Here is a 17,722-nt window from a genome sequence, read left to right on the forward strand (position 1 = left end):
ATGTTCTTTTACCAGCTGCGTTTGAGGTTTATTCTTCATTTTATTCATTAATCTATCTATGTAGTGTTTTGTGTATCCATTGCTTATCGCTATTTTGTAAATGAGATTAATTTCTTTTTGGAGGTCGTTTTTGGACAAGGGAATGTTAAAGGCTCTATTTAACATGCTTAAAAAGGAACTCCTTTTATGTGCCTCAGGATGGTACGAATCTTTTCATATGGTATTTATAGTTTGAGTCGGTTTTCTAAAGATTGTAAAGGCCAACTTTTCTTCTTTCCTTTCAATTGTTAAATCAAGGAAATTTAGTTTTTTATTGTTCTCGGTTTCTAATGTAAATTTTATGAAAGGGTCTAAAATGTTGATCTGGTCTAATAAATTAGTGCTACTATTGATTTGTTCATCTATAATTGCAAAGATATCATCGAAAAACCTTAGCCAGATAATGATACCTTTTTCATCATTTAAAATTTTATGTTTTTCTAAGTGATCCATGTATATTTCAGCAAGGATACCTGACGCTGGAGATCCCATAGGAAGACCACTTTGTTGATATACTGTGTTATTGAAGGAAAAGTAATTATTGTTAAGTGTAAATTCTAGGAGTAACATAAATTCTTCTATTTCATGGTTACTAAGTTTTCTGTATGTCTTTAAGTTGTTCTTAATTATATTTAAAGTTTCTTTCGTGGGGATCGTAGAATACATATTAGTGACGTCGAATGAGTTCAAGGTGAAAGATGGTTTTAATTTTGTGTTCTTGATAATTTTACAAAATTCTATTGAATTATTGATTGTGGTTCTGCTTTGGAAAGTATAGTACTTTTTTAGGAAGCTATTGATAAATTTAGAGGTTTTGTAGGTGGGGCTATTTCTAAAGTTAATAATTGGTCTAATGGGTGTGTCAGGTTTATGTATCTTAGGCAAAGCTCTTGCTGTTGGTAGTCTTGGATTCATATTAATTAGGTGTGATATTTCGTTCTCATTAAGGATGAAATTAATATTTTTAAGTATTTGTTTTAGTTTTCTTTGGACAGAGTTAGTCGGGTCTTTTTTAATTTTTGTAAAAGTATTATCTGAAAAAAATGCTCGGTTTTTTCTATATATTCTTTTTTATGCATAATAACTGACACATTACCTTTATCCGCCTTTGTTTTTTTTTTTTTTTTTTTTTTTGCTAGTTGCTTTACGTCGCACCGACTCAGATAGGTCTTATGGCGACGATGGGACAGGGAAGGGCTAGGAGTGGGAAGGAAGCGGCCGTGGCCTTAATTAAGGTACAGCCCCAGCATTTGCCTGGTGTGAAAATGGGAATGTGATTATAAGGTCATTATCTTTTATTTTTTGTTTTAGGCCTTTTATATCTGTAGAGGGTAAATGGGGTGTGTTAACTTTCTGATCTTTAAATAATTCTTCAAGTTTCTTTTTGACTTCGAATTTAGTTTCAAGTTGTCGATCTATTGGAAGCCTTTAACATTCCCTTGTCCAAAAACGACCTCCAAAAAGAAATTAATCTCATTTACAAAATAGCGATAAGCAATGGATACACAAAACACTACATAGATAGATTAATGAATAAAATGAAGAATAAACCTCAAACGCAGCTGGTAAAAGAACATAAAAAGAAAAACTTCGCCACCTTTACTTATAATAACGGGAATATTTACCAGATTACTAACATTTTTAAGAAATTCGATTTTAAAATTGCTTTTTGCACCAATAACAACAATCAACGTTTAATTTTCAATCATCAAAGCATTGCAAGTAATAACAAATATTTAAATTCCGGGATATATAGGCTTAAATGCTCAAATTGTGCCAATTCTTATATCGGACAAACAGGCCGTAATTTCTTAGTAAGATATCAAGAACATATTAATGCCGAAAAACACAGGAAGTACTCGGCCATGAGTCTTCACATGACCGAACATAAACACAGTTTTACATCGATAGAAAGGGACTTAACCATTCTACCAACGCTAAACAAAGGCAAATTAATGAATATTCTCAAAAATATCTATATTGAAATTGATCAGAAGCGAAATCCCAACCAGAATGTTAATGAAATTACGGAAAATATAAATATATTATTAGAAGAGGCTACCAAATTAGATTCATCTAGAAAAACCATCAAAAAGAATCCCAACAAACAACCAACACACCTCCTTCCGATTAGCTCCACCCCACACAATTGTCCCCCTACCTTTCCTTCCGTTTCCCCTAGCCTATCACAACGCCACTCCTCAATTAACTCCACCCTACACAACATTTCACCCGCTCTCCTCACGTCACTTACCTCTCCTTCCAATACTCCCCGCCCACCGCAAGTGCCTTACACACGTACACAGGACTCAGTCAGTTAACAACACGACGTAAGGGAGGACGTTAAATACGACACGACTGTCTATAAGGTAATCAACTCCATTATCCTTCATTCTCGCGAACATACATTTTTAACAAGGTATTCTCCTTAAAATATTTTCTATTTTACTCATTCTTTTCTCGTTTCAGACTCATTTCAATAATCTAACCACAACTCAACTTCAACTACGGTTATTTTATCAAGAGTTCCCCCGATAAATATACATTAAGAAAATCTTGTATTTCTCCAATTTATCTTCAAGATTAACAAAATGTACACGTCTCCAACATGAAGAAGAACTTTATCGCCGTTTTTAATTCGTCATTTGAACACTGACTTGTTGAATTTTTAACCAACATGAATGAACTTTATTTCATCATCATAATTATATGTTTTAATCTACGTGTCATTTTATCATATCTTTTAGCTTTTGTATCATCATAACATCAATGTATTTTAATTGTCTTGCCTTTTTGTCAAATTTTAGCTGAAGATGTTCCATAATCGGAACGAAACATGTACTAGAGATTATATGGTTTATGTTATGTAATTAATAAACCTATTATATAGAAACTGATAAGTATTGGAAGGTGGGAACCTACTCATAACTTAACCTTAGTTGTGCTGAGCCAATACGGAATAAATATGAGATTTATAAGCTGTAGACACCCATAGGCAACCTGCGCGACGTGATGAGGATGAAATGATGATGAAGGCAACACATACACCCAGCCCCCGTGCCAATGAAATTAACCAATTATGGTTAAAATTTCCGACCCTGCCGGGAATCATACCCGGGACCCCTGTGACCAAAGGCCAGCACGCTAACCATTTAGTCATTGAGCTGGACTTCTCAGCTCCTGACAAGCTGCCTTGACTGGAGAAGTGTATGATAAGAAGCCGAATAAAGGGACTGGGAAGAGACATACAGCTTAATCCTTTCCCTGCCAAGCTAAAATCCTGTAGTACTGCTAAAACTGCCAATCTAAATTAAGGTAAATTTTGTACTTGGCTCAGTTTTGAAGCTATATAGATGATTTTTTTTTTTTCTCTCAGAAGATTCATGATATATCCATGTATATGTCCTGTGATTTCCTTTGTTGTTGCTTATGCTTTATGTTCAAAATAATTAATGAATTATTACTTTGTACTTTCTGTACTTAACTTCGCAAATTTGAATTAGTATTTGGCATAGTAATAATTATTTCATATACATGTTAATGTCACTCTTAGAATAACTAAACTGTGTTGTCTTTTAATGTTAAAAGTTTTAAATCTCTATGTTTAAAAATGTCCAAATCATTTTAGTTTTTGAAATTGAAGACTGAGGTTAGGTTCGCCGTCATAGTGACATGCATTTCGCTGGTTAACATTAACATCATTGTCATCTTCACTTTTGACATTATTAGTAGTAGTAATCTGAGGAGGGATAACACCATTAGGCCTAATATCTGTCATATGAACTGTTATTGTCTGTCTCACTCTTCATCGCTAGAAGATATATCACTGTCACTTCCTGAGAACGTAGCCTGAATGTATTTTTAACACAAGCGTTCTGAATAATATTTTGCCATCTTACCCTACCCAAATTCGCAGTATAATATGAAAAGACACGATAAAAGCAATACCTCGCGTCAAACAAACTTGCGAGTCCGTGCCGCACACGACATGGCTAGCGCGTGCCAACCTCTAAAAGAAATAAAAAAAAAACAAGAATGTTATATTCTCTTTGGCAGAGAGAAAATAGTATTTACTTGTAGTTACAGATACCATGGATCAGCCAACATGCATATGCGAGTCATCTGTTGTCTTAAACCTGAACAAACAGTATTTGAAAACCGGCCTTTATGGCATCAGATTCTGGTACTGGTACAGGTACTGGGTTAAAAGGAGTACAGGTGGTAAAAAACTGGGAGCACAGGCCACACAGAAAAGGAATGAATGGTTAATGTAATGGAAAGGAAGAGACAAATCAAGTCATGTAAAGAAAGATGAGGACATGAATAGGAACACATGAAGACTGAAGATCTGTCCATACAGCCTTTCGATGAGTGTTGAAGTCCGCCCTCTTGATGAAGCTGGGAAACAGAAACGAGCTCCCTGAGGGCCGAGAAGAGATGGACGTAGGACTGGGATCAGGAGTAGCACATCAGGAACAGGGAGTAAAGGGGACCTTCACCTTTCTCTCAAATCTAAAAATTAAATTACTAACAATATACTCCAGCACTGTTCTTAGACATGAATGTCTGTATGCAGCAGAAACGTTGGACATGATAGGAAACGGTGGGCTTGAAGATATCCGGAAAATAGAAAGAAAAATGCTAAGAAGAATTCTAGGTCCTAATGTAAAAAATGGAATGAGGAGACTCAAATCTAACAAAGAATTGTATCAAAGAACAGAAGGAGTGCTTGAATTGATGAGGAAGAGAAGGTTACAGTTCTGTGAACACTTGTTGAGGATGGACAGTAAAAGACTAATGAAAAGAATCTTTGAATTCTTCAGGAAGAGGAAGACAGATATGAAATGGTTTCCAGAGGTGAAGTTGGACTTGAAGAAGATGGGGGTTCCAGAACATTACATGACGGAAGGAAATCTAAATAATGACATTAGACTGCAATTCTAAAGGAGTAGAAATTAACTACTAAGGCTCAAAAATATTATGTCTTATACAACTAGTCCAAAATCCAAAACTTGCATTGTTTCCACAAGACTGGGGAAAGAAACACTAGTGAGAAAAGGGAGATCCTATACAGAATAACAAAAGAATGAAAATATACTGGCAGAGAAGGCTAAAAATACTGCAAAGATTGTCAAACATGGTCCATAGAGTCAGAAAAACAATCTTAACTCCAGCATATATTTCAACTTCCTGTTTGCAAACTCATCCTTGTTCTTTCCCTATATGATCACAGTGCCTCTCAATTCAATGCTAGACCGTGTCTGGCTTTTCGGGTAGAAAGAAGCAGTGCTATTTGCTACTTTGTCCTCTTTCTCAGTTTATACCTAGAATCCCCTAAAACCCCATGTGAAGGGACGTCAGGTCTCCATGAACATCTCTCCCGTATCTTTATTTTTAACAGTTAATTGCTATGGCAAACATGATGTCATATTCCCTTGAGCATGTCTTTGAAAGAACATGAAATTGACGGGAAGAGAGAATATTCACAAGCCAGAAGGCCTCTAGGTGAATGCCACCTCCTCCTCTTGCAACTTTCCTTCGTTACTCTTGGGTGGCCAGTTCCATCCAACCTTTCATGTTTAGTGGGCGTTCTAGAAAACTACTAGTAGCCAGCTTTAATTACAAAGTGCTCCACATAATTTTATAGGATATTATACATTCAGTTAACGATATAGTGTGAGTTTTCCTAGACAACGTTTTACACATAGAAAGATCACGGACGGCTCCTATTTTATAAGTCAAACGTCAACACAGAAATGAAAGTTATAAATTATGATATGAAAGGCCATTACTAATCGAAGTGCCCTTTCAAGACCCAACCACTCAGAGCTCTGGTTGAAGTTCTTCAAATACAGGACCACTTTCAATGGAGTCTTTGAACTAGCAGATTTGGAACATTTTGGTGATCTACAAGTAGACATCGAGCCTAACATGGACCTGACGAATTCTTATGGCCTCAATGAGCATATAAAGGTAAGTGTTCTGTAATATGAGAGTTTTTATAGGGCAAACCAAAATTAACGTTAAATAATAACTAATTCTAGGGGTATATTTTCAGAGTTCCTGCTAATTTTTTATGAAAAATATGCTGATCTTCAAGTATATCAACAGCTTTGTGGCCAAGATGCAAGAAATTGAGGCCATTTCTAGAAGATGGGCACGTACATATAAACAATGTTTTTTGAGTAATTTAGGTATGAAATATGTATTTTGTTGTCTATGTTTAACACATTGTGATGGACTCTGAATGGAGGCTGCTACACCCTGTTGACTGGATAGTTCAAGCTTGCAAGAACAAAATTAGACTGCTGCACTCAAACTATTGCAACTTGAAAAGGATTCAAGATATCGACCTCAATCGTAGAACATGTTCTCACCAGGTTGCTTAGTAGTTCTGTACAGTGTGATATCTCTTTTTTTGTTTACAAGTTGCTTAACGTCGCACCGACACAGGTAGGTCTTATGGTAACGATGGGATAGGAAAGGGCTAGGGGTGGGAAGGAAGCAGGCATGGCCTTAATTAAGGTACAAACCCAGCATTTGCCTGGTGTGAAAATGGGAAACCATGGAAAACCATCTTCAGGGCTGCCAACAGTGGGGTTTGAATCCACTATCTCCCGAATGCAAGCTCACAGCTGCCCGACCAGAAACCACATGACCAAATTGCTCTGTGTGACATCTTTCAAAGCAGTGCCCTTTGTGAAGAGGATCTACATTACCTATGTTTATGTCTCACGCCTGCAAAATTTTAACACGTATTATTTACAGAAGAATGGAAAGACAGATTGAAACTGGGTTGGGAAAAGATCAATTTGGCTTCAGAAGAAATGTAGGAACACGTGAAGCAGTCCTGACTTTAAGTCTGATCTTAGAGGATCGAATTAAGGACAAGCCCACGTACATAGTGTTCATAAATCTTGAAAAGGCATTTGATAATGTTGATTGGACAAACCTATTTGAGATTTGAAAGGTGATCAGGATCAGGTACCGAGAACAAAGAATTATCTACAATCTGTATAAAAAACAGTCTGCAGTGATAAGAATCGAGGGCATTAGAAGAGAGAGAGAAAAAAGCAGCAGCAATCCAGAAAGGAGTGTGGCAAGGTTGCATTTTGTCTCCCCCTCCTTTTCAATGTTTATACAGAAATAAAAAACCCTAAGATTTGCTTATGATATTGCTATTTTATCTAAGACTGCATAAGATCTTGAGAAATCGCTGAATGGTATGAGCAGAGTCTTGGGAAAGGAGTACAAGATGAAAATAAGTAAGTCCAAAACAAAAGTAATGGAGTGCAGTCAATCAAAGTTAGGTGATTCAGGAAATATTAGATTAGAAAATGAAATCTTAAAGGAAGAAGATGAATATTGTAAATTGAGTAGTAAGATAACCAAGGATGGCAGAAGTAAGGAAGACATAAAATGTAGACTAGCACAAGCAAAGAAGTCCTTTCTTAAGAAAACAAATTTGCTCACTTCGAACATTCATATAGAAATTAGAAAGATGTTTTTGAAGACTTTCGCTTGGAGCGTGGCATTGTATGGAAGTGAAACATGGACGATAACTAGCTCAGAAAGAGGATAGAAGCTTTTGAAATGGGGTATTACAGAAGAATGCTGAAGGTGAGATGGACAGATCGAATCATGAATGAAGAGATAGTGAATTGAATTGGTGAGAGGAGATCGATTTGGCTAAATTTGACCAGAAGAAGAGATAGAATGATAGGACACATCTTAAGATACCCAGGACTTGCACAGTTGGTTTTTGAGGGAAGTGTAGGCTGTAAGAACGGTAGGAGTAGACCAAGGTATGAATATGACAAGCAGATTAGAGCAGATGTAGGATGCGGTAGTTACGTAGAAATGAAAAGGTCAGCACAGGATAGGGTGGCATGGACAGCTGCATCAAAGCAGTCTATGGACTGATGACTGAAACAACAACATGTCTGCATCAGCTGTATCAGAGTCACTGCTATATTCCAACACATGAGATTGTTGTCCACGATTTGACAGAGAAGTTACAAAATCACTTTTGAAGTAACTAAGACATTAGAAATATCCAATTCACTGACACTCAGTACATCTGATAACTGGTCTACACATACTGTAATTCGTCACGAATATCGGTATCAGTTAGCAGCTGCACGCGCTGCATTATACCGACACAGGAACTGCTCTATATTTCCGATATTATTTTGTTTAGCTGGGCTGAGTAGCTCAGATGGCACAGTGCTGGCCTTCTGAGACCAACCTGACAGGTTTGATCCTGACTCAGTCTGGGCTCCCGACAGTGGGATTTGAACCGACTATCTCCTGGATGCAAGCTCACAGTTGCGCACCTTAACCGCACGGCCAACTCGCCTGGTAGTATTTGGAGGAGCTAAAATACGTCAGTCTCATGTTAGTAGATTTACTGACACACAAAAGGAGTCCTGCAGGACAAAATTACGGCACCTCGGGATCTCCGAAAACTGTAGTAGTAGTAGTAGTAGTAGTAGTAGTAGTTAGTGGGACGTAAATACTACACAAAAGTTTTAAGAAAGAAAGATGTAGCAATAGCAGCCTTACACTCTATATTCCATGATTATACAATTTGAAACTTATAATCTTGCCACCAGACTGTAGTAGTGATTAAGGAAACGTGAAGTGCATACAAAAGGAATTTCTCGCGGCCCAGCACCAACCACTCATAAGCTATTTTTTTCTTTTTGCTAGTAGCTTTACGTCGCACCGACACAGATAGGTCTTATGGCAACGATGGGACAGGAAGGGCCTGGGATTTGGAAGGAAGCGGCCATGGCCTTAATTAAGGTTCAGTCCCAGCATTTGCCTGGTGTGAAAATGGGAAAGCATGGAAAACCATCTTCAGGGCTCCCGACAGTGGGATTCGAACCCACTATCTCCTGGATGCAAGCTCACAGTTGCGCACCTTAACTGCACGGCCAACTCGCCTGGTCCACTCATGAGCGTACTACGAGGTTTCTAGGGGCCCGTAACCTATATGTTAACCATTGGAATATATTCATTGCATTGGAGTTCTCATATATTTTTGTACTTTTAAAATTCTATTTCTAGGGAAACAGAATTGGTTTATATTATCCCATCGTTATAAATTACAAATTTAAAATGATGGGTTATGTGCTCTTTTTCCTGTAATGGTCTTCAGAAAATAATTCTGCACAAAATATGAAAGTTATTGTAATTTAATACAACATTGGGATAAAATATTGTAATAAATTACATTGTTTTATGCCCATTTTAATAAAATGAAGGCTTTAAATTTTTCTTTGAATGAAAAATAAATACTAAAACATTTCAAAAACCAGGATAATACATTATTTAAAAAAAAAAGGTTTAATGTTTATGCCTGAACCTGAATGGCAATGTTATGAGGACGGTTTGAAAAGTTCTCGGAATCACCGCTAGATGTCAGTGCTAGAGCAACGAGGTTCCCGTGCAATAATCATACATCCTTTGTGAGTGAACACGTGGCGCGTCAGTGTTCTAGCTGAAGGAGTGTGGTAGGGATGACTCTTTGTTGTTGTTCCCGCGTAGGGATTTGTGACAATGGAAAAAAACTGAGATTCAAGCAGTGATTAAATACTTTGTAAAGAAAGGTATGAAAGCAAAGGAAATTCATGCCGACTTTCAGAACACACTGGGGGACTCCTTCATTTTCAACTGTTGCCAAGTGGACCAGCGAGGTTAAATTTGGTCGGGAAAGCTAGGATGATGATCCGCGTAGTGGACGGCCAAAAAGTGTTACGACCCCAGAATTTATAGCAAAAGTGCATAAAATGGTCATGGGGGATCGTCAACTGAAAGTGCGGGAGATTGCTGAAGCTGTAGGGATGTGTTCTGAACGGGTATTATATTTTAACCGAAGAATTGGGTAGCCGATGGTTGTTGATGATTCTCTTGTATTACCTCACAAGAGCACATTTCCTTCTAGGACGAGGTGGGGAAATGTGGTTCGGAACTGGTAGCTGGAATATTGGATGAAGTTGATCGTACCAGTTGTTGTCTGCATCGTCTACTTTTGATGAGCAATGAGCGTGATGTGTCAACTGGTCATCCATACAGGGTGGCAGAATTCTGTTGCAGAGTACAATAGACCAAGGTTTTATGAATGCAAGGCAGATCTATGCAAGCCCACATTGTACCACACAGCTTTTGCAGGATGTTGTTTCTTGATCTGATCTCAGATGCAGTCTTCCACAGGTGCTGTTTAAAGGACAGTGTTCTGTCAAGCGTAAAAGGTACCCTGAACGTTTGTTGTGGACTAGGTGATTCCCTTCAAAACAAATGTCTAGTTCATGGCTGGCTAACATACTGCGCAGATGGACACATACAGCTTCAGTTTGATTAGGGTTTGGTCGTAGTCCTGATTTACAAAAAAGCTGTCCCCACTGTGGCTAGATCCTGTGTTAATTCTTCTCTTCGGTGATCTCAAAGCTTTCGTGTTGTCGTCTGCATATCCACACTTACTGGATTGTGTACCATACCTACAAATTTGCGTAAGTAATCATGTAAAGTCATCATCATCATCATCATCATCATTCATCTTGTCCAATTAGATGTTGGATTGGGTTGTGGATCATTGAACTCTGTCTGTCCTTCCACCATTTTTCACCGAAGACATCTTGAAAGTTTGCCATTCTCCTCCTTAGGTCTTATTCATTTTGTTCTCTCATTCATTTCCTGGGTCTACCTTTAGGTCTTTTCTGCCCAACATCTAGTTCAATCACTGACTTCGAGATCCTTGTTCCTCCCATTCTTTTCACGTTCCCATACACCACAGTGTTGATCGCTTTATTTTCCCTTCCACTCCGCTTGCGTCTAGTGTTTCTCGTATTACTGTATTTCTTATTCGGTCCTGCCTTGTCTTGGCCAGAATAATACTTAGGAATTTCATCTCGCTTGTCTGGATTTTGAAGATCATGTGCATCTGGAGTCTAAAATAATTGTTGAGAAATTTTGACTGTAGCGTATGCTGTAATAATAACCTAAAAACAGGATATTTTGACTTGAGCAAGGATTTTTCTCCTGAAAAATGAGGTCCGGGAAGTTAAGGTCCCTTTTTCCTCAGACTGTCACAAATTCTAATAGTTTACAAATTAATTTCTTACCTTTCCCAGCAGCAGCTGTGGCTTGAGACAGGGGAATTACTTTCAATCCCTGAAGTCCTTGCAAACCCTGTAAGGTTTTAATGTTGAGGGTGCCACCCTGGAAACCAGGCGGAAGTAAGATCTGTTGGGTACCACCTTGCTGCAGAACTAACGTTCCACCTTGTGCTCTCAAGGCTTGTGAGGCTAAGACAACTGTCTGCTGACCACCAGGAGCCTGAGACGTCAGGATCACATTCTGGAAACATACGATAAACCGGTCACAATCTTGTCGGGTGAACAGTTGTTCCTAACTAGAGAAAGATGAAATCCAGTGGCTAAGAGATGATAAATTTGACAACATGAATATGACAATAACAATGAAAATGTTGTTTACTTTCTTTTTTGCCCAGGGTTTAATGTCACACTAGCTTGTAAAGGTTTTTTTAGTGACAATGGAATAGGAAAGGGCTAGGACTGGGAAAGAAGCAGCACAGCCTCAGCATTTGCCTTGTCTGGAAATGGGAAACCACAGAAAATGATCTTCAGAGCTACCAGCAGTGGGGGTCGAACACACTATCTCAACAATTCAACCCTACAGCTACATGGCTTTTATCACTCAGACTTGGCGATTTATTATTTTAAGAGGAAGTACAACCAGATAACCATTCCCCAGAAGAGGAAAAGTAGGAGGTTTAACACCTTGAAAAATGAAAGCATTGGCAAAAGACAGGGAAAGGCCATACAGGGAGCGATAGGGAAAGACTCCTTTGGTGGTGGCGATTATCATTTTAAGAGAAAGTACAACCGGGCAACAATCATGTCTTAACAGTCGTCATCGTATTTATAAGAGTGTGGTGGCTATTACGTTTTGATTATGGGATGCTGTCATGTAGATTTTGTTGACTGCTTCTTGCCAATCGATTATGGTGTTCAGCCAACTGGGTCGCTTGATCTGGGTTGGTACTAAGCACAGTTTTTGATAGGTCAGTCCAAAGAGTTGGTGGCCTGCCATGTCGTTGCTTCACATTGGGCTTCCTTTTGACCACCAGCTTTTCCGTGTGGAAGCTGTGAACGATATGCCCAAAGAATGTAAGAATTCTTTTGTGTATCAGGGTTGACATTCTTCGTTGTAGTTGATTTCCTCGAGAACACATGTGTTGGTTTTGTGTGCTGTCCACGGAATGTGAAGCATCTGTTGCCAAGCACCACAGCTCAAACGCCTTGATGTGGTGGCAGTCAATGGTGTGTAAAGTCCGTATCTCTGATCCGTATGACGTATCAGGTAACACAAGGGTGTTGACAAGATCGATTTTATTGCAGTCCTGCCATATTTTGGTCAGTAACATCACAGCAATGCACCCCAGTCGTATGCGACTACGTATCTCCGGCTCACAGTTACCGTCACTCCTCACGATGCTTCCCAAATATACGATCTTAATTTTAATACTCTACACTGAAAATAAGTAAGAAAGCGATGCACTTCAAGATATGGCAGAGCACATCACTGATTTCAGAGGTTAGATTATATAATCTCACGTCTGGGTAAATTTCAAAAAGGCTATTCCTATGAAGAAAACTGAAGAGTTTGCCACAAAATGCGACCTTCGGTATTGTTTTCTCGCTATATGCACTTGCAAGCTTTCTCGTTGACATTCGAATGCGATGGAGGAGTCTATTAGTAATACCCGTTGACTGCTGTTCCGTAAAGAAAATTAGAAATGAAAGAGGAGAACATGTTTTCGTAACAAATATGTAAATAACGTGGCCGAAAGCAGTTGTTAACTTGTTAGAATTAAAGGTTAAGTAATTTTAATACTCTACACTCAAATTAAATGCAGAGCACATCACTAATTTCAGAGGTTAGTTTATATTTTCTTGTATCTGGTTAAATTTCGGAGCGACTATTCCCAGGTAAATTTATAGTGAGAATGTTATCATTTCTCTACTGGCGCTTGGAATATGTTTTCATGATACATATAGTACGGTTTAAGTTAGGCGATGCTGTTTGGATAAGAAAACTGAAACATTTGCCACAACTTTGATCGGTCATCAAACGGTATAGTTTTCTCACTATGTACACTTGCGAGCTATCTCGTCGACATTCAAAGCAAGATCAACTACAATATTGTAGATGGTCTTGTTCGCAGGCGATGTCGGGGTCGATTAGTAATACCCATCGACTGCTGTTCTCTGAAAGAAAATTCAAAATGAAATAGGGTACTTCGTAATAAATGCGTAAATAATGTGGCTGAAAGCATTTGTTAACTCGTTAGAAATAAAGGTTGAAGTGAATGATCGTTTAAGAATGTGATTCACCTCAAGATATGGTAGAGTACATCACTGATTTCAGAGGATATTTTATATTTTCTCACGTCTAGTTAAATTAAAAAAAAACTATTCCCATGTAAAGTTGTAGCGAGGAGGTTATAATTTCTCTATGTGCGCTTGAAATATGTTTTCATGATACATATACTGTATAAGACGACCACCCATTTGAAAGACCGATGTTTGGTTAATTATCATCTGGTCATCACAAAGCAGTTTCACTGTATGTGTTCCTTTTTTTGTGTTCCTGTATTTCTATGCTTGACTTGATGTATCGTGTTTATTTCTAAGGCTGTGCCTTAGTTTGAAGAAGAAAACTGAAATGTTTCCCACAGAGGTCTCTGGAGTGATACTATAATTTATTTCAGAATGAAATCAAACCCAAACCTTCACGCAGTATCGTATTTCGAAAAATAACAAACGGGTGAGCCGTAGTATAGATAATATCCACAAAAACACAAGTTTTGAGCAAACTGATTGCTGTTTCATACCGATTTTAACGTGTATGGAGTTTTCCCCAACTTTTACGAAAAATCAGTTGTAAGGACAATCCGCTATAGCAAGTAAATTTTTTGTTGTTATGAATTCTTGCTATAACAGACATCTACTGTACCTCTATAGTTGTTGCAATCCTTCCTGTTCCCTTGCTTATAGATAGGTGCAATTAATGCTTTTGTCCAATCTGAAGGTACTTTACCAACACTCCATTCTAATCTTATTACTCTATGAAGCCATTTCACTATACTTCACCATTTCAGGTCTAATTTCATTTATTCCTGCTACTTTATGAAAATGGAGTTTATTTACCATCCTTTCCACTTCTTCAAGTGTAATTTCACCAACATCATTTTCTTTCTCCCCATGAGCTCAGTTGTTTGTGACGTCACCATGAAGATTTCTTTTTACGTTGAGAAGATTTTCAAAATATTCCTGGCACTGTTTAGTGATTAACAACAACAACAACAACAACAACAACAACAACAACAACAACAACAACAACAACAACAACAACAACAACAACAACAACAACAACAACAACAACAACAACAACAACGCTTATGATTCAACTGATCGTCAATCTCTGTTCAGCAGCCTGAAAGAACAGGGATTAAACTCAAATGCTAAAATTGACCAAACAGACCCTTACTGACACAAAGTCAAGAGTGAAATTCATGGGAAAAATCTCAAGACGAATTCCTGATAAAAACTGGTGTCCGGCAAGGAGATGGATTGTCACCCCTCCTCTTCAACCTCGTCCTACATAAGGTGATGACAGAATGGGAAAAAGAACTGAAAGTGCAAAATAGCTGGAACCTAGTAAACATTGGGACACAAAAAAAAACAAGCTTGAAATTCCATGCTTAGCCTTCCCAGATGGCCTGGCCTTTTTGTCCAGCGATGAAGTCACAGCGATAAAGCAAGTTGAAATTCTCCAAGAATTTGTCAAAAAAGGTCAGACTTCATATCTCCTTCCAGAAAACTGAATTTTTCTGTTCAAAACTAGACATCCATACTCTCAATACAAAATACGGACAAATCAACAGACTCCCTTCACTTTAAATATCTGGGCAAAATCCTCGAACCAACTGGACAAGAAAAAGTAGCCCAAAACAACCGTGTCCAAAAACTCAGAAGAGCATATGGGAGAACAAGAAAAATCTACAACAAAAAATGTATGTCTCTCCACGTTAAAATTAAACATTACAATACTGTAATCAAACCTGAGGCTTTATATGGAGGGGAAACTCTAATGATTTATAAAAAGGGCAAGCTCGAAAATATGCTAAAAGAAGAGTGAAAAATCATGAGGAAAATTTTAGGACCAAGACACACGGAAGAAGGGTACTGCCTCCAATTCCAGAAATCCACAGATAAATGATCTAATATTGCGGCAGACCTCAGGAAAAGGAGACTAAAATTTTATGGACATGTTAAGAGGCTTCTAGAAACCAGACTAACCCACCAATTCTTGAAAGAGTTGATAAACTGAAGAATTTCCCTTGGACACAACAAACAAAAGCAGACATGAATAACGCACAAATCAACCTGAAGAAATTTTGAATCAAAATATATACACAGAAAGAAAATTGACAAGTGGGAAGTTACTCCAGAGAATGAGGTACCAAAAAGAGCAGGTGCCAAGTGGATGGAAGAAAGGAAGAGGATCTTTAGTGAACAGATGAAAGCATCCTGGATCCCTCCGCAAACAAAATCATAAATAAAACTTCGTGTGTTCCGAAAGGGACCATTCAAGCATAATAATAATAATTAAAAGCTTTCATTCCTTGCAAGTGTTTCCATCATGCATAGTGTTACCTCATGGTAATGCTTGGTGGGCCAGATTACTCTGTCCGTAATTAGAATTACGGTTGCCATAGAGCCAGTTCTTCCACTCTCTCAGCCGTTGGGAAATATCCTCTTCCACCATCAAGACCGTTGACTCCAGTCCTTTTTGCCTCAGTTGATCCGCAGGTGTTTATTTGACTAAGCCCCTTATTGACACCTGTCCTGCATATATACAGGAACATCCCCTATCAGCCATATGGGATGTGTCGTGTCGGGGTTGAGGACCCCTCCCCAAGATGCTACAGTTTTGGGCTGTGAAGAAGGCTTCTAGAAACATGTAACTGTTACCTAACATGGTCTCTAATGGCAGTGAACGAAAATATATATATAAAAGTTTTCATTCGCCACTCCAAAGGGGTGGACTGGGCCAACAAGAGGTTAACGCCTTTTCTCTGACCAGAATGAGCAATGTGGGTAAAGGTGATGTGACTGGTGAAGAAGATAACGCAGCGGTAGTAGTACTTATCTGATATTCCCTTTAAGAAGACCACCCATTTAAAAGACCGATTTTTGGTTAATTATAATTTGGACATCTCAAAGCGGTTTCACTGTATGTGTTCCTTTTTTGTGTTCCTGTATTTCTACGCTTGACTTGATGTATCATGTGTTTATTTCTTTCCTTTGCTTATACTGACCCACTAAAAAATATAAAAAAATCCTTCTGAAAAGGTACATAAAGTCATAAAATATTTTCTTTGTACACATCCATAATATAATTTTACCAATCACCACTGATATGCATTGGGCAGTCACCTAGGTGGCAGACTACTTTCAGTTGTTTACCTACTCTTTTCTTAAATAACTTCAATAAAGTTGAAAATATATCAAACATCTCCCTTGGTAAATTATTTCAATCCCTACCTCCTCTTCCTATAAATTATTATTTGCCCCAATTTGTCCTCTAGAATTCCAACTTTATCTTCATATTGTGATCTTTCCTACTTTTAAAAACACCACTCAAAACTGGTGTCCGACACATTTTCTTACCTGCCCTGCCGGGGCACCAGTGCCCTGCAGTGGTTGGGCCTTGCTGGCTAGCAGGACAGGCTTGCCTCCTATGTGGGCCAAGTTGAGACTACCTGCTGCAGTTCCCGGGGTCAGCATGCGGAGGTTGGTAGTTGTGGCAGTACCAGCATTTACTAGCTTGGTGGCCTGAGCCTGCTGCTGTTGTACCACAGCGTGTTGTTGGAGACCAGCCTGCAACACAGAGAGAGCAAAAGATAGGCTATAAAGAAATTTAAAAAAAATAAATGTTACAATTATTGAAGTTCTTAGGCTAAACTGCTAGATGAAAGACCATGCAACATTCACTTTGTGAACTTTGCTAATTATATAATCAGTTAGTGATCAAATATTACTGTTTACACCAAGAGGAGGAGGAGGAGGAGGAGGAGGAGGAGGAGGAGGAGGAGGAGGAGGAGGATCCAATCATTCCAAGTAGATCTGTAGTAATATTAAATGTTTTTATCTGTTAACACGTTCACGGTTGATGACGACACGTGTGTCACACTTCGCACCAAATATTAAAGCTCATATTTCCACCAGTACCAATGTAAACAAGTGGACTTCCTACATGTACATTGTTAGGCAGTGGTTAAACACATTCTCCATCTGGGCATCAGATTAATTGTTAGTTATCTCTGTAGGCAATACAATTCGGCATATTTTTCTGCAGTGTACAGAGAATAGTGAGGTTGTAGGACCTTCTGAGCGGAAGAAATACTATCTTATAGGCTTCCAAAATCTATGACTGGGCTTACAGGAACACATTTTGCCAGTAACTGTGTGGCTTAGGAGAATGGGTGTAGTGGAAGCTGTTCAGACAGTCTTACAAACAGGGGTGGCGAGGAACAGCATGCTCTGTTGTAGCGAGTGTCCACGACAGCCAGGCTTGTGTCTTGAGCAAT

General features: G+C 38.4%; 1 protein-coding gene and 1 long non-coding RNA gene across 2 annotated transcripts in view; one reads left to right on the top strand and one right to left on the bottom strand.

Moving 5' to 3' along the window:
• LOC136883111 (nuclear factor related to kappa-B-binding protein) overlaps nt 1–17,722 on the bottom strand; it is a 161,413-nt gene that overhangs the window by 6,572 nt on the left and 137,119 nt on the right. Inside the window, exons 21-22 of the mRNA XM_068229596.1 lie at nt 16,803–17,012; nt 11,166–11,400 (exon numbers count right to left, since the gene is read on the bottom strand). Coding sequence (XP_068085697.1) covers nt 11,166–11,400; nt 16,803–17,012 — 445 coding nt within the window. The remainder of the gene's footprint in view (nt 1–11,165; nt 11,401–16,802; nt 17,013–17,722) is intronic.
• Nucleotides 2,372–2,622, top strand: LOC137502728 (uncharacterized). Its single transcript, XR_011018850.1, has 2 exons — nt 2,372–2,408; nt 2,509–2,622. It is a non-coding gene; the product is annotated as an uncharacterized lncRNA (long non-coding RNA).

This window comes from Anabrus simplex, chromosome 11, assembly GCF_040414725.1.
Source record: "Anabrus simplex isolate iqAnaSimp1 chromosome 11, ASM4041472v1, whole genome shotgun sequence".
In the NCBI taxonomy this organism is placed as follows: domain Eukaryota; kingdom Metazoa; phylum Arthropoda; class Insecta; order Orthoptera; family Tettigoniidae; genus Anabrus; species Anabrus simplex.